Source organism: Protopterus annectens, chromosome 8.part0 (genome assembly GCF_019279795.1).
Source record: "Protopterus annectens isolate FY-2018-M chromosome 8.part0, PAN1.0, whole genome shotgun sequence".
Taxonomy (NCBI): Eukaryota; Metazoa; Chordata; order Ceratodontiformes; family Protopteridae; genus Protopterus; species Protopterus annectens.
In genome coordinates this window covers 758,966,631-758,990,394 of record NC_056741.1, presented here as the reverse complement: position 1 = coordinate 758,990,394, position 23,764 = coordinate 758,966,631, and the positions used below count along the sequence as shown (strand labels likewise).

Below are 23,764 nucleotides of genomic sequence, written 5' to 3'. Positions count from 1 at the left end.
AAGGCAACAACTGGATTGTGATTTAGTTTAATAAAATCATCCTTAACTTTTACCAGTTTGTAAGCCATTTGATTATATTTAATTTTGGACATAAATACCCAATTTCCATCCTTGTCTGCTTGTTTAAACACATAATCATTTAGTTTCCCCATGTTAAGAGCCTCCCATTCATCCTTAGTCACATTACAATGTTTCCTAGTTTTTGCAAGCTTCCAATAATCATGTTCAACCCTTTTACATAACATCTGCTCAAACAAGCAAACTACAGGAGATAATTTTGGAGAGATAAACATACTAGAAGACGGCAAAGGTGGAACCAGCAACTTCCCATAGCCCGTTTCAAACCCCATCTCACACACAGTGCTTGTTTTTTTCCTCAAACAAAAATTCTTCATAAAACAAACCATTCAATAAGGGGTCAGCATCTGCAATGTCATATGTCTCAGCTGAATCACTAACACATTTTTCTTATCATAATACACAATTAAATGTAATTTCCTACAAAATTTGTTAACGTCCAACGAGACCTCTGATAATGTTGGAACTTTAGTAGGCACAAATTTAGTTCCTTTACTTAATAACATTAAATCAGAGTCATTTAATTGCATTTCTGAAAGGTTAACAACTTTTAAACTATTCAAATTGTTAAGAGAATCAGCAAACCTACATATAACAGAAGTATGAAATAAATTAAAGTCCGAATTAACATTCAGTTCTGTGGACAGTCCAAAAGCATCAGAAGTATTTCTCTTATATCCAACAATGGCAGACAGCAATGGATTTAACGGACTTTCTTCCCTTTGTAGAGGTTCTTTCTTCTCTGTCCTTGCTGCCCCCGAGGAGTAGAACCATTTTCCTTTCCTTCCTGCTGATGGAATGAATCCGATGACAAATCACCCTCAATTGTTTCAAATGAAACACTTTTCTTACATGCAATATCCAAAGAGGAAGCTAAAGAATTGTGCACAAATGAAGAGCTTTCATTAAACTTCTTGAAAGCATCTTTAGAGCACCCACTACATGATTTACGTCACCATTCATACACTAAACCGCTGCAGAAGTCATTAACATCACAGAGAAGCTTTTTCTTTTTTCTTTCAACTACCTCCAACTCAGGCTTCTCCATTTTCAGATTTATATCACTCATTTTAATGGAAAATACATTTTGTGGTAATCCATCAGTTAACTTACATTGCAGTTCTATAATCTGACAGTGTAGCTTCTCCCTGTTGAGCTTGTTTCTTTTAACTAAAATACAAATCCACCTTAGGGTATATTCTAATGCAACCTGATTCAATTCTTCCAATAAATCTTGTTCATCTTCATTCAAGTCCCAGGCTGGAGGCTTATATAATAATACTATAATTTTAAATATAATCATTTTTGAAAGAGATATTTGGGCATATTTAACAAACCCAAGGCAGGATTTTTGCTAGGTCAAAAATTTCATAGTTTACAGATAGCAACATTGGATGCATCTCTGCTGGTTGTTAATGCTAGGAGCATTAACAATAAAGTTTTTTTATTGAAAAATTTACTACATTCCCACAAGATTGATGTTATTATTGTTTTTGAAATGTGGAAACCAGTTATGTCAGGGTATAAATGTTTTTACTGTAACAGACATTCTAACAAAAATCAAGTGGAGGTGTTATGATAGGGATTAAAGATAGTTATGAGACCTGCGATGATTACATGATCATTGATAACCCCAATACTATAAATTGTGTAACTGTGACAGTAAAGACAACCCAGGAATATATAACAATTGTTGGAGTATGCAGACCAGCAAAGTCAAGTGCTGATGATCTAGAGGAATTCATACATTTCTTGCATGAAACACAACAGGGAAGAGTAGTAGTGGCTAGGGACTTAAATTTACCAGATAGAGACTGGAATAATATTGGTTCAACAACATTAGTAAAGAAATTATTCACAATGTATGTTCAGGAAAAACTGATTCAGATGGTAGAAAAATCTACCAAGCAACATGTCAGACATTGCTTGTGTTTCTAAATAAATTACTGTTGCTTCATCTTAAGTTTTACCACTGTTGACATGCAGTGATCATAGGGTTATTAAGAATTATTTGTTGCTAGATAATTCTGCCAAATTGAAATCTAAACCAATGCACAGAAGATTAATAAGAGACTATATGAAAGCAAAACAGTCACTATGTAAAACTAATTGGAGTGATGTGCTCAGTGGAAAAACTGAAGAAGAAATTTGGAAAGTTTGGAAAGAGAAATTGTAAAAAATGTAAAACATGTTTAACATCAAGATCCAGGCAAACAACATCTGGAAGATATATTTCCATAAGAACAACATACTTGATTAAGATGGGAGACAAAAATATAAGAAACGGAAAAGAGGTAAAACTGCAAGTTTGAAAACTGAAATAAACAAGCTGAATAAACAAATTAAGCATATTGCGAGACAAGATCAAGAAAAAATTGAAGAGATTTTATATAAAGAGATTGAGCATAATATGAAAGCATTTTATAGAGACATGAGATGTGGAAGAAGTAAAGGCATACAAATGATAAGATATGTATAGATTCTAATATTTATTCCCAGACACAATGGATTATAGATATATTTACAAATCTTATGCAAAACAGTTTGGCTCCACAAAGGGGGCGATAAGTTGTCCTACTGACATCCAGGTAACGTCAGATAATGCAATTAAATTATATGATATTGAAAATAAACTATGCAAACTGGATCCAAACAAACTACAAGGAGGAGATGGAATTAGTAATAATGACCTGAGAATACTTCAGCAAGAACTTATATACCATTATATCTATTATTTACTAGTTTGTATAAATATGGGGAGATTCCTCAAGAGTGGAGACATGCACTTATTAAAACTGTCTTTGTGGGAAAGGGGAGTCGAACAAACCCAGAGTCATATAGACCATTACGTCTGCTTTTATGTTGTGCAAAAATAATACAAAAGGTAATATTGAATACGTTATTATTAGACTTGGAAAGGCTGGGAATTGAAACCATATATCAGCATGTATATGTTGAAAATAGATCTATTTCCACCTGTAAAATGATGTTCCATAACAATATAATAACAAATATGAATGAGCATTTGTGCTATGATGTAATTTATATAGATTTAACTTCAGCATTTGATAGGGTCCAACACGAAACACTGATCAATAAATTAGAACAACTAGGTATTGATGTACTCTTGATAAGATGGATAGCTGCTTGGCTTACAAATAGGACATGGCAAGTATCATACAGCAACTGAACAGGTGAAATTATTGGCTACAGTCAAGGTGTCCCACATGTCTCTGTCTTAGCCCCATACTTGTTTAGATTGTATCTTTCAGATCTATCTTTTTTATATGAGTTGTTTTACAGTCTGTATGTGGATGACTTTAAATTAGGTAAACTGATTACATGTATTACAGATAGGGTATGTCTACAAAATAACTTGACTAAATTGACCATCAGGGCACAGGAGAATAATATGCTGATAAATACATCAAAAAACTAAGTAGATGTGATTTGGGAGACAAAAATTGAAAGGTGAATAGTTAATACAGCACACATTGATTAAAACTGTAGAGTGATTTAAGAACCTGGGTGGTAGATCCAATTTTGAGTTTTTCTAATGATATCAAATAATTGATTAGTGATAGTTAAAGAACTAGAGGTTGTAAAAAAATTTATAAGTCTAGGAAATCAGAAATGATGAAATCACTGTTTGTTAGTTACATTAGCCCCAGACTTGCATATGGTATAACAATATGGAAACCTTATAAGAAAATAAGCATGATTAAACAGAAAGAGTACAGTTGAACTATACCATACCTCTCAACTGTCCAGATTTTCACATTTTTGGTCTGTTCCTTATAAAATTTGTAGTTTTCTGGCAATTCTCAGCGATAATCTGAGAAGTGAAGTCACTAAATAATGACATACATTTGAGTTTCAGACTTCAAATCCTACAAAAAACACATGTTAAAACAAACCCTGTTACTCTAGCATCTTTCTAAGTTTAAAAAGCAATATTTAAAATCTGTCCCTATTTCTGGGCCTTTGTCCCACCATTTTGTTGGGCTTTGCTCAGATTTTTTGCACTAAGAGGTATAGACTATACCAAGGGCATTAGTGGATGTGAAAGTTTAAGTTTTTATAGGTTCATAGGTTCATAGGTAGGTACTAGGCTATTTGCCCAAAGGCATTTATAAGCCTAGCCGGAATGTGTTGGCTTTCGCCACCCCCTTAGATTAGTTCCCTGTGCCTCTGTCCAGCAGAGCCATTGAAGTGATCCCTGACGTAAACTTTCTGTTTCCCAGCAACTCGTCAAGGTTTCTGTTGAAGAGGGCTAGCGAGGAGCTCTGCCTAATGTAGATTGGAATCTTGTTCCAGAGCATGGGAAGTCTCTGGGACAGGAATCTATCCCTCCAGCATGTCCTATTTATTGTTGTGGTGAGGTTTAGATCCCTGGAGCATGTGGCTCGAGGGATATGGTTTTCTTTAGGTGGAGCATGTCCATCAATTCTGGGTTGGACATGGTCTTGTATGTCAGGCAGAGATCACCTCTGAGTAGGCGGTATGCAACCAAGTACAGCTGGAGTTTCTTCAGTCGAGTTGCATAGGGCATCTGCTTGAGGCCAGTGATCCTCTTAGTGAGGCACTTCTGTGGTCTTTCCAGTTGTTGCAGGTGTCTTGTAAGGTACATCCTAAATGGGGCATTGTACTCTATGATGGGTCTGATGAGTGATGCATAGAGGGGCCCAATGACCTCTTTTGATCTGGAAGCAAACGCTTTTGTGATTAGGTGGGCCACATAGAAGGATTTTCTAACCACTTTGGCAATGTGATTATCAAAGGAGAAGTTACTATCTACTTGGGTCCACAGATCCGTCTTCTGTATTTAGGGGGCTACCACCTATGTGGTAGTTTGAGGATACTTTGCTTTTTCCAAAGGGGATGACTATGCACTTTTTGGCATTTAGCTTGAGGCCATGGTTTTGACACCAGGTATCTGTCTCAGTGAGACCCTTTTGGAGGATGTCTGTGCCAGCCAGAGAGTCAGTTATAGCCCCTAGTTTGCAGTTGTCTGTGAACTTGGTCAGCCATAGTCCTCCTGTGCTTGCCTGTACCTCTGAGAAGTATATGTCGAACAGGAGAGGTCCTAGGACTGAGCCCTGGGGAACACCACTTGTTACCGGTTTAGAGTCAGACCCAGCTCCTGCAACTCTTACCATGTGGGTTCTGTCCGTGAGCCAGTTGGCAACCCATCTTGTGATGTAGGGGTTTATGTTCAGGGTGGTGAGCTTGTCTATAATACCTGAGTGGGGAATGATGTTGAAGGTCTTTGCGAGATCTAGGTAAGCTGTGTGAACCACCTTTCCCTCATCTATAGCCTTGGTAACTGTCTCAAAGAAATCCACCAGGTTTAGGAGGTATGATCTACCCTTAACAAAGCTGAACTGGGTAGGGTCCAGTGTTTGGAGGTTTCCAATGTCTCTGTTAATGAGATCCATGATGATGCGCTCCATAGCTTTACAGACCAAGCTAGTCAGGCTTATAGGGCGATAGTTCCTGGGGTCCATTGTGGCTCCACCTTTGTGGAGTGGAATAACCATTGCTGTGTGCCACTCTGTGGCATGTAGCCTGTGGAGAGGCTGAGTTTAAACAGTGTGTTTAGGTGAGGGGTTAGTTCATCTTTGAGCTTATGTAGGACGCAGCCTGGGACACTGTCCGGTCCCATTGATGCTGTGTTTTTGGCTTTGGAGAGGGCTGTTTTAACCTGAGTGTCTGTGATTTCAGGGGCACTACATTCTTCTGGTATAGTTATGGGCCCTTTTGAAGGTGAGAGGGGGGTGAAGTTTGCACTGAACCTGTCTGCCAGGATGTTGGATATATCGGTCAGTTCAGTTTATTTTCTGCCATTCTGCACTAACTCTGAGCAGATCTGAGAATTACCACTTAGATTCTTGACATAGCTAAAGAATGCCTTGTGGTTGTCTTTGGAGTCCATGGCAATTTTTCTTTTGAAGCTAGCCTTGGATGATTTTATGAGGGAATGTAGTTTCTTGCTGATACTGATCAGGGATGTCTTCCCTTCTTGGGATTTTACTCTTTTCTGTACAAGTTTCCTCCTTCTATTGTATAGCTTGTTTATGGCAGGGGTCCACCAGACTGGTTTCCTCTTCTTGGAGGTGTGAGTCTTGGTATTGTTTGGGATAGCATGATCCATACATTCTTGTAGGTGACTGTAGAGTGCATTAGTAAAGGATTTTGCAGCTTGGACAGCATAATCCTTTAGCATGAGGGTTTGAAACTTCCCACCTCGGTCTTAAGTAACATGAAGTTTGCTTTTGAAAAGTTTTTCACTGTTGTTTCTTTGACCGGGGGTGGTGGCGGAATGTGGATATCCAGAGTGATTAGTTTATAGTCAGAGCTAACCAGTGAGGGGTTGACCACCGGTGTGGAACACCGGTCGCCCATGTTGGTGATGACCAGGTCCAATATGTTGTCACCTCTGGTGGGGGTGTTGACCAGTTGATCCAGGGCATTTGAGTTTATGAATTCTAGGAAATGTTGGGCAAGGGATTTTGTACTTGAGTAGTTCTCCCAGTTAATGTTTGGGTAATTGAAATCACCCAATATCAGGGTGTTTGGTAGGCCCTTTATGTTTCCCAGTTTTTCCAGGAATGCGAAATGGGGGCCCTGGGACATGGTGGGTGATCTGTAGCAAGCTATAGTTTGAATAGCAGTTTTGCCCATTGTTAGTTGGACGTGGATGATCTCTGAAGCATCGTGTTGTGCCACTAACCTGGAAGTGTGGGTATCCTTGATGAATATGGATACTCCCCCACCTTTTGTATTTCAGTCCAGGTTTTGTGGCCAAAATGTATGGTATCAGTTGTAGCCTGGTAGTGCTGGGGTGCTCTCTGGAGCCTTAAACCAGGTTTCTGTTACTGCACATATATTGATTTTCTCCATACTGAGGAGTGCCTCGAGTGCGTGCATTTTGAGGTTTAGACTTCTGGCATTGAGTAGCATTGCCCTCGGTTTTTGCTACTTGTGCTATTTAAGGTGGTGGGTTTGTCTTTTGAGCCTTGCCTAAAAAAGGCACTATGGGGGTGGCAAGAGCCTTGGCCAGTATTTGAAAGCCTAAGGGTGACAGGTGTAAGCCATCTCTAGTGAAGCAGCGTGGCTTGTTGAGCATGTCATCCCAGGCTGACAGACACTGGATCCCCTTTGAATGACACCAAAAGCTTAGCCAATTGTTGAAATTGATAATTATTTCTCTATACCATCATATCATTCTTGGTGAGGGCAGGATGCTACTCAGGGTCATACCGGCCTGGGCTACATGATCAGAGAGCTCCTCCATGTCTCTTTTCATGTAGTCCAGGGAGGTACGGCTCAGGTCATTCACACCAACATGGACAATGACAGAGTCATATTTGTACTTGTTCTGGAGTGACCTGAGTGCATGTGTTATGTGGTGGATCCTGGCACCCAACAGGCAGCTAACAGTAACCTTTTCCTTGTTCAGCCTAGTGAGTGGGACATCAGTGTGCCTGACTATAGAGTCACCTATTACTAGTGTGTTGGGTATGTTCATAGGTTCATAGGTTGATACTAGGTTATCTGCCTCAGGGCATTTATAAGCCTAGCCAGACTGTGTTTGGCTTTCGCCACCCTTTTAGATTAGTTGACTGTGCCTCTGTATAGTAGGTCACAGAAGGTAGCCCTTTTAAGGTCAGTTTACTGTACCTCTGTCAAGCAGGGACACAGAAGAGATCCCAGGGGTAAACTTACGATCTCCCATCCACTTGTCAAGATTTCTCTTGAAGAGGGTCAGTGAGGGGCTCTGCCTAACATGGATTGGGATTTTGTTCCAGAGTGAGGGGAGCCTCTGGGATATGAATCTGTCCCTCCAGCATGTCCTATTTATTTCTGTGCTGAGGTTCAAGTCCCTGGAGCATGTAGCTCTAAGAGATTTGGATTTCCTGAGGTGGAGCATGTCCATTAATTCTGGGTTGGACATGGCTTTATACGTCAGACACAGATCGCCTCTGAGTAGGTGGTATGCAGCTGGGTAGAGCTGGAGTTTCTTTAGCCAAACTGCACAGGGCATCTGTTTGAGTCCCTTGATCCTCTTGGTGAGGTACTTTTGGGGTCTTTCCAGTTGCTGCAGGTGTCGGGTAAGGTACTGATAAGTGATGAGTAGAGGGGCACAATGACCTCTCTTGATCTAGATGTGAACCCTTTCGTGATAAGGTGGGCTATATAGAAGGTCTTTCTAACCACTTTGGCAATGTGATTGTCAAAGGAGAGATTGCTATCTACTTGGGTCCCCAAGTCCCTAATTACTTCTTCTGTACTTAATGGATTACCACCTATGTGGTAATTTGTGGGCACTTTGTTTTTCCCAAAGGGGATGACTATCCACTTTTTGGCATTTAGCTTTAGGCCATGGCTCTGGCACCAGTTATCCATCTCTGTGAGAGATGCTTGTGTCAGCCGGAGAGTCGATTATGGCACCCAGTTTGCAATCATCTGCGAACTTGGTCAGCCACAGTCCACCATGTTAGCTTGTACCTCAGAGAAATATGTACCGAACAAGAGAGGTTCCAGGACTGAGCCTTGTGGGATGCCACATGTAACTGGTTTAGAGTCTGACATGGCACCTGCTATTCTGACCATGTGGGTTCTATCCCTGAGCCAGTTTGCAACCCATATTGTGACATAGGGGTTGATATTTAAGCTGGTGAGCTTATTTATGATGCCCAAGTGGGGTATTGTGTCTAAGGCTTTTGCGAGGTCCAGGTAGGCTGTGTGGACTACCTTCCCTTCATCTATGGCTTTGGTATCTGTTTCAAAGAAGTCGACCAGGTTCAAGAGGCAAGATCTGCCCTTAACAAAGCCGAATTGGGTAGGATCCAGTGTCTGGAGATTCACAATGTCTTTGTTTATGATTTCCATGATGATATGCTCCATAACTTTGCAGACCAGGCTAGTCAGGCTTATAGGGTGATAGTTTCTGGGGTCTGTTGTGGTACCACCTTTGTGGAGAGGGACCACTGTTGCTGTACGCCATTCCTTGGGTACATATCCTGTAGTAAGGCTGAGATTGAACAGTGACTTTATATGAGGGTTTAGTTTTTCTTGGAGCTGGTTTAAGACGCAGCCCGGGACACCATCTGGTCCCATTGATGCTGTGTTTTTTGCTTTGGAGAGGGCAGCTCTCACCTGTGCATCTGTGATCTCAGGAAGGCTACACTCTGTTGGGATAGACATTTGCTCTTTTGGGGGGGGGGGAGAAGTTTGCACTGAACCTTTCTGCCAGGATGTTGGCAATGTCTGTGGGTTCAGTGTATTTTTTGTCATTTTGCACTAACTCAGAGCATATCTGGGAGTTGCCTCCCAAGTTCCTTGACATAACAAAAGAAGGCCTTGTGATTATTTTTAGTGTCTTGTGCAATTTTTCTTTTGAAGCTGGCCTTAGATGCTTTTATGAGGGATCATAGTTTCTTGCTAGTACTGATCAGAGATGCCTTCCCTTTTTGGGATTTTGCTCTATCATGTAGTAGCTTTCTCCTTCTGTTGTATAGCTTATTTATGGGCAGGGTCCACCAGACAGGTCTCCTGCCTTTGGAGGAGTGAGTCTTGGTTTTATTTGGGATAGCATGCTCCATGCATTCCTGTAGGTGTCCATAGAATGCTTTTCTAAAGGATTCTGTATTTTGGGCCATATTTTCCACTGGCCCAGGGGCTTTGAAGGATTCCACCTTGGTTTTGAGAAGTGTGAAGTTTGCTTTTGAGAAGTTCTTCAAAGTGGTTTCCTTGGCTTGGGGTGGAGACGGAATATGGATGTCCAGTGAGATTAGTTTATGGTCTGATTATACCAATGAGGGGTATACCTCTGGTGTGGAACATAGAGACCCCATGTTAGTGATGACCAGATCCAATATGTTTTCCCCTCTTGTGGGAGTGGTGACCAGTTGTTCCATAGCATTTGAGTTTATAAATTCTAGGAACCATTGGGTGAGGGTGTTTGGGCTTGAGTAGTTTTCCCAATCAATGTTTGGGTAGTTGAAGTCACCCAATATAATGATGTTTGGAGAGACCTTCATATTCTCCAGTGTTCCCAGGAAAGCCGAGTGGGGTTCCTGTGTCTGGGATGTTGGTCTGTAGCAGGCTACAAACTGAAAGGCAATTTTGGCCACTGTAAGTTGCACATGGATGGTCTCTGATGCTTCGTGCAGTGCCACTAACCTGGATGTGTGGGTATATTTGATAAATATGGATACTCCCCCTCCTTTTGTGGTTCAGTCCGAGTTTTGGGTCCGAAAAGCATGGTATGAAGTATAACCTGTTAGTGCTGGGGTGCTCTCAGGAGCCTTGAACCAGGTTTCTGTTACTGCACAGATATAGATATTCTCCATACTGAGGAGAGTCTAGAGTGCATGCATCTTGAGGTTTAGACTTTTAGTGTTGAGCAGCATTACCCTTAGTTTTCTTTTCTTTGTGTTGTCTATGTTGGTGGGTTTGTCTTTTGAGCCTTGCCTTAAAAAGGCACTATGGGGGAGGCAAGAGCCTTTGCCAGTATTCGAAAACCCAGGGGTGACAGGTGCAAGCCGTTTCTAGCGAAGCAACGTGGCTTGTCGAGCATGTCATCCCAGGCTGACAGATACTGGATCCCCTTTGAATGACACTAATACTTTAGCCAATTGCTAAAATTGATCATTTTGTCTTTATACTGTGGCATCATTCTTGGTGAGGGCAAGATGCTACTCAAGGTCAGGGTCATACCGGCCTGGGCTACATGATCAGAGAGCTCTTCTCTCTCTCTTTTCATGTAGTCCAGGGAGGTACATCTCAGGTCATTCACACCAGCATGGACAATGATGGAGTCATATTTTTATACTTGCTTTGGAGTGACCTGACTGCTTGTGTTATGTGGCGGATCCTGGCACCTGACAGGCAGCTTACAGTGACCTTCTCCTTGTTCAGTCTGGTGAGTGGGACGTCAGTGTGTCTGACAATAGAGTCACCTATTACAAGTGTATTAGGTGTGTTGTTTAGCCTTAGGCTGTGACTGTGTGGCACACTGACTTTGTGAGCTATGTGCTATGTGGGTATTGTTTCGTGGTAGGGGTTGTTTGGATGTCTGCTTTGGAGGTCTCTGCTGCTTAGGCAGATTTTTATTTAGAGCCTCCGAGTATGTTTTTGTGTGTTTATGTGTTTGGTTTCCTGATGCGATAGGTCTATGTGAGACTGGATTTGTGGTGTGTGTGGTTACCTTCTCCTCCTGACTGGCTGTGCCAGTACTGTGTTGAGAGAGCTCAGCCTCCAGTTTGGCTATTTAGTTGCATCTCTCACATATATTTGAGCTTGTTGGGAGGAGGAGAGGGTGGTCTGTATACATAAGGCAGTTGTAACATTGCCTCAAGATTCCCAGATTCACCAGCTGGACTGGAGAGTAAACCCGAAACTGACCTTTGGACATGTCTGAATAGTATAGGGAACTACTTATTGACTGATCAGGAAGAACCAATAGGGAGCAAGTACTTAAAAGGAGTATAAGAGGGTGTAGTGCTTAAGTTTATTAGTGTTTACCTATAAGATTACTTATACGAGCAAGTGCAGGGCTTTAGAATGAAAATAGAGGCTTATTTTGAGATTTAGAGCAATTCAAAGGGAAAAAGTGAAGAGCAGACTTTGTGGAGCTGGGAATAGTTTAAACCTGTTTAAGCGGCACTGCCCGATGCTGCTCTGTGCGCAAGACCACGCAAAAAGATAGTTGCAGTGTTTTAAGAGAGAGAGATCAAGGAGTTTTGAATTGACCCAAAATGGCCAATAAAACTACAGTTTCTAGGCAGTAACCACTCCTACAGGGACAGGCAGGCTGCTCAGTGTTAACCACTGCCACTGGTGAACACAGAGACTTCCCTTTAGCCCAAGTAAGCACTGGCCTCCAAGAAACTTACAAACAATTCAGAACAGCAACTTTGTAACTGAACTTTCTTTTAAATTATAGAAAGTGGGAAAATGGCAAGTTTTTTTGTTTTTGGGTGGGTATCCTTCTTGTTATTTTGCCTTAAGGGCTGTGATTGTGTGGCACACTGGTTTTGCAAAGTATGTGTTTCATGATTTGTGTTGGGGGGGAGGTTGCTTGGATGTCTGCTTTGGAGGTCTTTGTTGCTTTTGCAGATTTTTATTTAGAGCCTCCGAGTATGTTTTCATGTATTTATGTGTGTTTTTTGCCGGTGCTGGTTTCATAGGTCTATGTGAGACTGGTGGTGTGATGCAAGTAATTCCCTTCTCCTCTTGACTGCCTGGTCCAGTCTTGGGTTGAGAGAGCTTAGCCTCCAATTTGGCTGTATAATTGCATCTCTTGCATGTATTAGTGTTTGATGGAAGGAGGAGAGGGTTGTCTGTGTACATGAGGCAATTGTAACAGTGCCTCAAAATGCTCAGATTCACCAGTTGGACCGGAGAGTACACCTGAAACTGCCCTTTGGACATGCCTGAATAGGTACAGTGAACTGTTTTACTGATTGACTGGTAAGGTCGAATAGAGACCCTTGTCTTTCTCTACAGTATGGGGGGATGGGTGTCTAGTGCTAAGGTTTATTAGTGCTTGCTATGAGTTTTGAGCAAGTGCCGGTATGAGAAGTGAATGGTTTGAGTGCTTTAGTTGAAAGTGTGTCTAGTTCCAAGGGAAAAATTAAAGAGTAGACTTTGTGGAGCCAGTAATGGTTATACCCTAGCTAACTGGCACTGCCTGTCTCACAAAACCGCACAAATGCGGGTTTTATAGCAGAGAAATGAAAGAGATAGAAATTAGCCCAAAATGGCCAATAAATGACTAATTTCTGGGCTGAAACCACTCCTCCAGGGACAGATAGGCTGCTCAAAGCTCCCTCTCTCACAGTGAACAGAGAAACTTCCTTCTATCCAAGCAAGGTATGGGCAAACACAGAAACTTGTAACACAGTCCTGAATTCAGCACTAACCCGAAAACTGGACTATACTAGCTTAGAAAGGCAGGAAAACAAGTATTTATTTTTTTTGTTTTTTTCAGCAAATAAAGCAGATACAATAAAAAAAAAAACAATTTAAATGCACAGAAATGGCTATCACACTTGAGTGTGAAGCATACAATGGTTAAACAGGTAATTTAAACAAAAAAAAAATGACTTTGTTAAAGTGCAGGCAGTAAAATAAGTACAATATGTAGCTGAAACAAGCTTTTTAAATCACAGAAACTGTAGAAAATCAGCGTTTTAGATGGAATTAGCTAAAGGCAGCAAGAAAATGCAGACAAATGATACTTAATCACTCCAAAGTCTCTCTTTTGTCTCTTTGCTGCTGTAGATCTCTGCAGGGCACCAGGCAGGAGCTTGCTGAGCTGTATACTAGCAAAAAACCTTGCAAATGCAGGTTTTATAGCAGGGAAATGAAAGAGATAGAAATTAGCCCAAAATAGCCAATAATCTACTAATTTCTGGGCTGAAACCACTCCTTCAGGGATAGATAGGCTGCTCAAAGCTTCCTCTCTCACAGTGAATAGAGAAACTTCCTTCTATCCAAGTAAGGTATGGGCAAACACAGAAACTTGTAACACAGCCCTGAATTCAGCACTAACTTGAAAACTGAACTATACTAGCTTAGAAAGGCAGAAAAGCAAGTATATATATATATATTTTTTTTTTTCAGAAAATAAAGCAGATGCAATCAAAAAACACTTTAAATGCACATAAATGACTATCACACTTGAGTGTGTAGCCTAAAACAGTTAAACAGGTAATTTAAACACAAAAATGACTTTGTTAAATTGCAGGCAGTAAAATATGTACAATATGTAGCTGAAACAAGCTTTTGAAATCACAGAAACTCTAGAAAATCGGTGTTTAGGCGGAATTGGCTAAAGGCAGTAAGAAAATGCAGAAAAATGATATTTAATCACTCAAAAGTCTCTCTTTTGTCTATGTGCTGCTGTAGAACTCTGCAGGGCACCGACCGGGCAGGAGCTTGCTGAGCTGTATACTAGCAGAAAACCTTTTAAATGCAGGTTTTATAGCAAGGAAATGAGAGAGATATAAATTACCCCAAAATGGCCAATAAACTACTAATTTCTAGGCTGAAACCACTCCTCCATGGACAGATAGGCTGCTCAAACCTCCCTCTCTCACAGTGAACAGAGAAACTTCCTTCTGTCAAAGTAAGGTATGGGCAAACACAGAAACTTGCAACACAGCCCTGAATTCAGCAGTAACCTGAAAACTGGACTATACTAGCTTAGAAAGGTGGGAAAACAAGTATATATATATATATATATATATGTGTGTGTATATATATATATATATATATATATATATATATATATATATTTGTATGAAAGACTAAAATATCTGAACTTGTCTCATATAGATATTTAATGGGAGACCTTATTCAGGTATATAGGACATTTAGAAACAACTACCTCTAGGAATGTTTGGGCTTATCAAAAATTAGTACAGAAACATCAGACAGCATATATAGAAGTTTCTATAGGAATGAGCATTGTACTAATTGATTCTCTGAGAGAGCAGCTGACACATGGACTAGACTACAACATTACATTAAAGCAAGTACTAGTAAGCACTGATTTAGATATTTTTAAGAACAGCCTGGACACTTATCAATGCCTGTGCTTGAAATATTTGTATGCTCATACACTTAAATTACAGGAATAAATAGTCAAGTAAAGTGAAAGTAAATGAAGTTCCAGGTATTAATGGCACATTTCTTAAAATTACCACAAAATACAACTGAAGTTTTACACAAAGTATTTGTTAATATCCAAAACAGCAATGAAATACCTTCACCATCAATATATTCATTGTCCAAACCTGTATTAAAACTTCTTTCTAATTTGATTTATAAGAGTTGTCTAGCATCTAATTAATGAATATTTAAAATCCAATGAAAACGTTCATTGTATAGGTTAATTTATTTTCCAAATATATATTACAAGATTTTATATCAACACATGCAAACATATTGAAAACATACATATCTACATTAATAAATGAAGATCAAAATAATATTAAAGGAATGTTGACATTAATAGTTTATGCAGATTATAATAAAAGAAAACATAATGTTATGCATTTAAAACATAGACGATGCATTTGATTTGTTACATTGGATTTATATATATATATATATATATATATATATATATATATATATATATATATTTAAAGTATTAGAAAATGGTTTTCTAGATAATAATTAAAGGTTATGTATAGTGACAACAAGTCATATATAAAGATAGGAGCTTTCCATCATAAGCTACAAAAGTAAGGAAACTAAAACAAATACACCCACTCTCATCCATGTTATTTACTGTAGCAAACTTAATTAGACAAATGTATACTATTAAAAGTATTCAAATAAATGATAACTATGAATTAAAATATTACACTTTTTGATGATATATTATAGGTTCATAGGTTCATACTAGGCTATCTGCCCAAGGGCATTTATAAGCCTAGCCCATAGTTATGTGGCTTTCGCCACCCCTTTAGTTTGAATAAAACTATGCCTATTATTTTGCTGTGCCTCTGTCAAGCAGTGACACTGAAGTAATCCCTGGGGTATATCTGCAATCTCCCATGCATTGGTCAAGATTCCTCTTGAACAAGGCCAGCGAGGTGCTCTGCCTCACATGTACCGGGATTTTGTTCCACAGCATAGGGAGTCTCTGGGTGATGAATCTGTCCCTCCAGCACATTCTATTAATAACCGTGTCAAGGTTTAAGTCTCCCACCCTTGTGGTTCTGAGGGATTTAGATTTTTTGAGGTGAAGCATATTCATCAAATCTGGGTTTGACATGGCCTTATATGTCAGGCACAGGTCACCTCTGAGCAAGCGGTATGAGACTGAATAGAGCTGGAGTTCTTTCAGTCGGGCAGCATAAGACATATTTTGAGACCCTTTATCCTTTTGGTGAGGAACTTTTGGGGCCTTTCCAGCTGCTGCAGGTGTCGGGTCAGATACATTCCGAATGGGGCATTGTACTCAATCATAGGTCTAATCAGTGATGAGTACAGGGGGACGATGACCTCCCTTGATCTAGATGTGAATCCCTTCATGATCAGGTGGGCAATGTAGAAGGTTTTCCTAACTACTTTAGCAACATGAGTGTCAAACGAAAGGCTAGTGTCAACCTGGGTCCCCAGATCCCTGATGGCTTCTTCTGTGCTCAGTGGATTGCCACCTATATGGTAGCTAGGGGTAACCTTGTTTTTCCCGAAGGGTATGACTATGCATTTCTTGGCGTTTAACTTTAGGCCATGGCTCTGGCACCAGTTATCCATTTCTGTGAGGCCCTTCTGAAGGATATCTGTGTCAGATGTGTTTTCGACTATGGCGCCCAGTTTGCAGTCATCTGCAAACTTTGTCAGCCATAACCCTCCTGTGTTTGCTTGTACTTCAGAAAAGTAGATGCTGAACAAGAGTGGACCCAGGACTGAGCCCTGTGGGACACCACTTGTGACAGGCTTTGAGTCTGACATGGCTCCAGCAACTCTGACCCTGTGGGTTCTGTCACTTAGCCAGTTTGCAACCCATCTTGTGATGTATGGGTTTACATTCAAGCTGATGAGTTTTTCGATGATACCTGAGTGGGGTATTGTGTCGAAGGCCTTTGCCAGGTCGAGGTAGGCTGTATGGGCTGCCTTTCCCTCATCAATGGCCTTGGTGACTGTCTCAAAAAAGTCAACCAAGTTTAAAAGGCATGATCTGCCTTTGACAAAGCCAAACTGGGTTGGATCCAAAGTCTGCAAGTTCCCTATGTCTTTATTTATGAGTTCCATTATGATCCTCTCCATGGCTTTGCAGATAAGGCTTGTGAAGCTAATGGGACAGTAATTTCCAGGGTCGGTGGAGGCACCGCCCTTGTGAAGTGGGACCACAGTCGCCGTGCGCCACTCCTTGGGTACGTATCCTGAGGTGAGGCTAAGATTAAACAGCTGCGGTGGTTTAATTCCTCATTGAGTTTTCAGAGCACAGCCGGGGACACCATCCCCGGTCCCCATGTTGCTGTTTTTTTTTTTGGAGAGAGCAGTTCCTCCTGGGCGCTGGAGATGGGGGGGGGGCTAATCCTCTCTGGTAGATATCTCTCCTTTTGGGGGGGAGGGGGGGGAGAAGTTTGCACTGAACCTGTCAGCCAGTATGTTGGCAATGTGTGTAGGTTCAGTAATCTTCACATCATTTTGAACTAATTCTGAGCATATCTGGGAGTTTCCTCCTAGGTTTCTAACATAGCTAAAGAAGGCCTTATGATTGTCTTTTGAGTCCTTGGCGATTTTTCTCTCAAAACTTCCCTTGGATGATTTTATGAGAGCTCTTAGTTTTTTACTTATAATGATTAAAGGTGTCTTACCTTTCAAGGATTTTGCTCTATCTTGTAGTAGCTTCCTCCTTTTGTTGTAGAGCTTGTTTATGGCTGGGGTCCACCAGACTGGACACTTGCCTTTGGTACGAAAAGTCTTAGTTTTGTTTGGGATTGCCTGATCCATGCAGTCCTGTAGGTGCTGGTAGAAGGCATTTGTAAGTGATTCAGCGGTTTGAGTAATGTTTACCACTGGCTCAGGGGCCTTAAAGGAGACCACACTAGTTTTTAGAAGTGTGAAGTCGGCTTTTGAGAAGTTTTTCACTGTGGTCTTTTTTATTTCAGGTGGGGGCGGGATGAGGACCTCCAGCGAGATTAGTTTATGATCTGATCTCACCAGTGAGGGGTATACTTCCGGTGTTGAACATTGTGATCCCATGTTCGTGATGATGAGATCAAGTATGTTTTCTCCTCTTGTGGGGATGGTGACTAGTTGTTCCATGGCATTTGAGTTTATGAACTCCAGGAACCTTTGGGCTAGAGTGTTTGGGCTTGAGTAGTGTTCCCAGTCTATATTAGGGTAGTTGAAGTCACCTAGTATGATGGTGTTTGGAGATTTTATCCCCTCCGATGTTTTCAGGAAGGCCATGTGAGGCTAAGCAGCGTGGCTTGTCCAGCATGTCATCCCAGGCAGACAGACATTGGATCCCCTTTGAATGACACCAGAATTTAAGCCAATTATTAAAGCTGATCATCTTATCACTGTATTGTGGCATCATTCTAGGTGAAGGTAGGATACTGCTCAAGGTCAGGGTCATACCTGCCTGGGCTACATAATCAGAGAGCTCCTCAATGTCTCTTTTCATGTAGTCCAAGGAGGTACGTCTCAGGTCGTTGACACCAGTGTGGACAATGACTGAGTCATACTTGTACCTGCTGTTGAGAGACCTGAGTGCTTGCGTTATGTGGCGGATTATAACAGTAATAGACATTAACGGTATAAAGGTCTATAGTACAAAGACATACATATAACTCTAACATCTTTGAAAGTTGTGTGGGTTAATGTTTAATGTGAACAAAACTAAAACTATCAAAATACATCAAATGTAAGACTATACCAAGGGGATGTAGCTCAGTGGTAGAACACATGCTTTGCTTGTATGAGGTCCTGTGTTCAATCCCCTGCATCTCCATAGCATTTTGGGCAGTGCCGTTGTGCAGCAGTTAATGTTGTTGCCTCACAGCAAGAAGTTGTCTGGTTCGGTTCTCGGCTGGGGTGCCTTCTGTGCGGAGTCTGCATGTCCTTCCTGCTTTCGTGTGGGATTCCTCTGTGTACTCTGGTTTCCTCTCACATTCCAAAGACATGCGTCTGGAGCATTTTTCCCCAGGCCTCCCCTGAAAATAGGCTCTGTTCTAGTTGGACTTTCCCGGTCAACAAATGTTACATAAATAAATAAATAAATAAATAATTCAATATGCAGTTATAATTATAGTAGGAGTATTAAAGAAATACAATAACTGTAAAGTAATTCAAAATCAAAACTAAAGTCAGTAACACAACAGAACTATGATATTATTATTGGGACCATTAATAAACTAGTATGATTATGTAGCCCAAGCAGGTATGACCCTGACCTTGAGCAGTATCCTACCTTCACCTAGAATGATGCCACAATACAGTGATAACAGCTTTAACAATTGGCTTAAATTCTGGTGTCATTCAAAGGGGATCCAATGTCTGTCTGCCTGGGATGACATGCTGGACAAGCCACGCTGCTTTGCAAGGGACGGCTTGCACCTGTCACCCCTGGGCTTCCGGATATTGGCAAAGGCTCTTACCACCCCATAGTGCCTTTTTTAGGCAAGGCTCAAATTCTAAACCTACCCCCCTAGAACACAAAAAAGGAAAAAAACTAAGGGTAATGCTGCTCAATGCCAGAAGTCTCAATCTCAAGATGCACGCACTCGAGGCCCTTCTCAGTATGGAGAACATCAATGTCTGTGCTGTGACAGAAACCTGGTTCACGGCTCCTGAGAGCACCCCAGCACTATCAGGTTTCACCTCATATCATGCGTTCCAGCCCCAAAATCCGGACAACACCAAAAAAGGAGGGGGGGTGTCCATATTCATAAAGGACACCCACACCTCAAGGTTGGTGGCAACGCACGATGCATCGGAGACCATCCAGGTGCAATTAACCATAGGCAAGACTGCTCTGCAATTTGTAGCATGTTACAGGCCACCCTCTCAAACTCAGGAACCTCACATGGCCTTCCTGAAAACACTGGAGGGGATAAATGTATCTCCAAACACCATCATACTAGGTGACTTCAACTACCCTAATATAGACTGGGAACACTACTCAAGCCCAAACTCTCTAGCCCAAAGGTTCCTGGAATTCATAAACTCAAATGCCATGGAACAACTAGTCACCATCCCCACAAGAGGAGAAAACATACTTGATCTCATCATCACAAACATGGGTTCACAATGTTCAGCACCGGAAGTATACCCCTCACTGGTGAGATCAGATCATAAACTAATCTCGCTGGAGGTCCTCATCCCACCCCAACCTGAAATAAAAAAGACCACAGTGAAAAACTTCTCAAAAGCCGACTTCACACTTCTAAAAACTAGTGTGGTCTCCTTTAAGGCCCCTGAGCCAGTGGTAAACATTACTCAAACCGCTGAATCACTTACAAATGCCTTCTACCAGCACCTACAGAACTGCATGGATCAGGCAATCCCAAACAAAACTAAGACTCTTTGTACCAAAGGCAAGCGTCCAGTCTGGTGGACCCCAGCCATAAACAAGCTCTACAACAAAAGGAGGAAGCTACTACAAGATAGAGCAAAATCCTTGAAAGGTAAGACACCTTTGATCATTATAAGTAAAAAACTAAGAGCTCTCATAAAATCATCCAAGGCTAATTTTGAGAGAAAAATCGCCAAGGACACAAAAGACAATCATAAAGCCTTCTTTAGCTATGTTAGAAACCTAGGAGGAAACTCCCAGATATGCTCAGAATTAGTCCAAAATGATGTGAAGATTACTGAACCTACACACATTGCCAACATACTGGCTGACAGGTTCAGTGCAAATTTCTCCCCCCCAAAAGGAGAGATATCTATACCAGAGGATTGTATCCCCCCAAACATCTCCAACGCCCAGGTGAGAACTGCTCTCTCCAAGGCAAAAAACACAGCATCCATGGGACCGGATGGTTTCCCCGGCTGTGTGCTCCACGAACTCAATGAGGAATTAAACCCACAGTTAGGACAGCTGTTTAATCTTAGCATCACCTCAGGATACGTACCCAAGGAGTGGCGACGGCACTGTGGTCCCACTTCACAAGGGCGGTGCCTCCACCGACCCTGGAAATTACCGTCCCATTAGCTTGACAAGCCTTATCTGCAAAGCCATGGAGAGGATCATAATGGAACTCATAAATAAAGATATAGGGAACTTGCAGACTTTGGATCCAACCCAGTTTGGCTTTGTCAAAGGCAGATCATGCCTTTTAAACTTGGTTGACTTTTTCGAAACAGTCACCAAGGCCATTGATGAGGGAAAGGCAGTCCATACAGCCTACCTCGACCTGGCAAAGGCCTTCACACAATACCCCACTCAGGTATCATCAAAAACTCATCAGCTTGAATGTAAACCCATACATCACAAGATGGGTTGCAAACTGGCTAAGTGACAGAACCCACAGGGTCAGAGTTGCTGGAGCCATGTCAGACTCAAAGCCTGTCACAAGTGGTGTACCACAGGGCTTAGTCCTGGGTCCACTCTTGTTCAGCATCTACTTTTCTGAAGTACAAGCAAACACAGGAGGGTTATGGCTGACAAAGTTTGCAGATGACTGCAAACTGGGCCATAGTCGAAAACACTTCTGACACAGATATCCTTCAGAAGGGCCTCACAGAAATGGATAACTGGTGCCAGAGCCATGGCCTAAAGTTAAACGCCAAGAAATGCATAGTCATACCCTTCGGGAAAAACAAGGTTACCCCTAGCTACCATATAGGTGGCAATCCACTGAGCACAGAAGAAGTCATCCGGGACCTGGGGACCCAGGTTGACACTAGCCTTTCGTTTGACACTCATGTTGCTAAAGTAGTCAGGAAAACCTTCTACATTGCCCACCTGATCATGAAGGGATTCACATCTAGATCAAGGGAGGTCATCGTCCCCTGTACTCATCACTCATTAGACCTATGATTGAGTACAATGCCCCATTCGGAATGTATCTGACCCGACACCTGCAGCAGCTGGAAAGGCCCCAAAAGTTACTCACCAAGAGGATAAAGGGTCTCAAAAATATGTCTTATGCTGCCCGACTGAAAGAACTCCAGCTCTATTCAGTCTCATACCGCTTGCTCAGAGGTGACCTGTGCCTGACATATAAGGCCATGTCAAACCCAGATTTGATGAATATGCTTCACCTGAAAAAATCTAGATCCCTCAGAACCACAAGGGCGGGAGACTTAAACCTTGACACGGTTATTAATAGGACATGCTGGAGGGACAGATTCATCACCCAGAGACTCCCTATGCTGTGGAACAAAATCCCGGTACATGTGAGGCAGAGCACCTCGCTGGCCTTGTTCAAGAGGAATCTTGACCAATGGATGGGAGATCGCAGATATGCCCCGGGGATTACTTCAGTGTCACTGCTTGACAGAGGCACAGCAAAATAATAGGCATAGTTTTTATTCAAACTAAAGGGGTGGCGAAAGCCACTTATCTATGGGCTAGGCTTATAAATGCCCTAGGGCAGATAGCCTAGTATGAACCTATGAACCTATGAACCTATCTATGGTGCTGTGGTAGCATTGTCGCCTCATAGCAAGATGTTGTCCCGTTTGATTCTCAGCTAGAGCGTCTTCTGTGTGGAGGCATACGTGAATAGGGCATGCCTTCATTGAAGGTTGTGTGTCAGGGCTGGTAACCCGGTACGTAAAAATCCACTACCAATCATTAGCAGACCGGAGTTCCACTGTGGCGACCCCTAACCGGGAAAAGCCGGAAGACACAATCTAATTTGAACAAAATACTCTTTTCATATGAAGATAGATTATATGTAATAAAGATATTTTCCTACTAGAGATACTTTATTAAACAACAGTTCCAGCTTCTAGTAAATACAATATTACTAAATACAATATTACTAAGATAAACAAAAATTGTTTAACATTCCTTTGGCTCCCTGCAAAACCTAAACTATCATATAAGAATCAAATTAGTTCAAGGGAAAAGGTAGAATAAATAACCATATATAGAAACATATTCATTAGCTTCCATATTTAATGCAAATATGTATTAATTACATGCTAGACAACTTTTATTAATCAAGCTAGTACAAATTACTAACTAACCTATACAATGAAAACATTCAGAATATTACATGAAAATGAAAAAGAGATAGGTAAAATAAGGATATTATTAACTAAAACATTTAGTTTAATATTTACACTCCTACCAACTCATAGTATACAATAGCATTTAAAAGAGCTTTAGATACTTTATTCACAAAATACAGAATTAAAAATTCTTATAATTTTTGCATAATAAGAATGATTAAAGGAACAACTAGAGAAAAGATGATGAAATAAAAAGACATGACCTATCTGAGATAGTCTAATTCTTCTCAAGATACACAGCTAAATAAATTAAATCAAAATAAGAAACGTCATGTTAGAAAAAGATGACTGATTAGATATTCAAAGAATAGGGAAATATATTCAGGACAAGATTCAAGGCTTTATAGAAAATATAACATAACATAGAAATACTGGTATGTACAAAGAACAAATTAAATTACAATAAAGATGATAAGATAATACTGTCAATGTTATAAAGAATACAAATTAAATTGAATAAGATGCCAAATAATAATTTTGGAAATATATAATAATTTTGGAAATATATCTTTCAGAATAAAGATTATTTATGTATAGAAAATGATAAAAATTAATAACAGACCGCTGTTAAAGTAACATCTTCATCATTTTAGGAAGATTTATACATGAAAAAATATGCACAGAGGAATGTATATTCCACAAAAGATGGCAACAATTGCAAATGCAAATAGTGAAACTTAGTAGACATGTAATATTTAAATAAAGTAGACTGGAATTGCATTATATATGATTGTGCAGCCCTAATACAAGTTTCTGAGAAAATACAATTTTTTTGTCAAACTCTTTGACAATAATGAAGTAAAAGAAAAACTTAACAATGCCAACATAAACAACCAGTATGGTGCTACTTCCTCCAAACAGCAAACAGAAGTGTTGGTGAACCACTTGTAGTGTAAAAAAGCACAGCTTGCTTAAAAGTTCCAAAAAAAAGGGTTTTATTCTGAATACAAATTAACTT

At 40.7% G+C, this 23,764-nt stretch overlaps 1 protein-coding gene across 1 annotated transcript in view; it reads right to left on the bottom strand.

Annotated features, from left to right (window-relative positions):
• Positions 1-781: 781 nt before the first annotated feature.
• The window catches only part of LOC122808342 (deoxyribonuclease-2-beta-like), a 108,219-nt gene continuing 85,236 nt past the window's right edge, over positions 782-23,764 (bottom strand). Inside the window, exon 4 of the mRNA XM_044079309.1 lies at positions 782-951. Within this exon, the coding sequence (XP_043935244.1) occupies positions 782-951 (170 nt within the window). The remainder of the gene's footprint in view (positions 952-23,764) is intronic.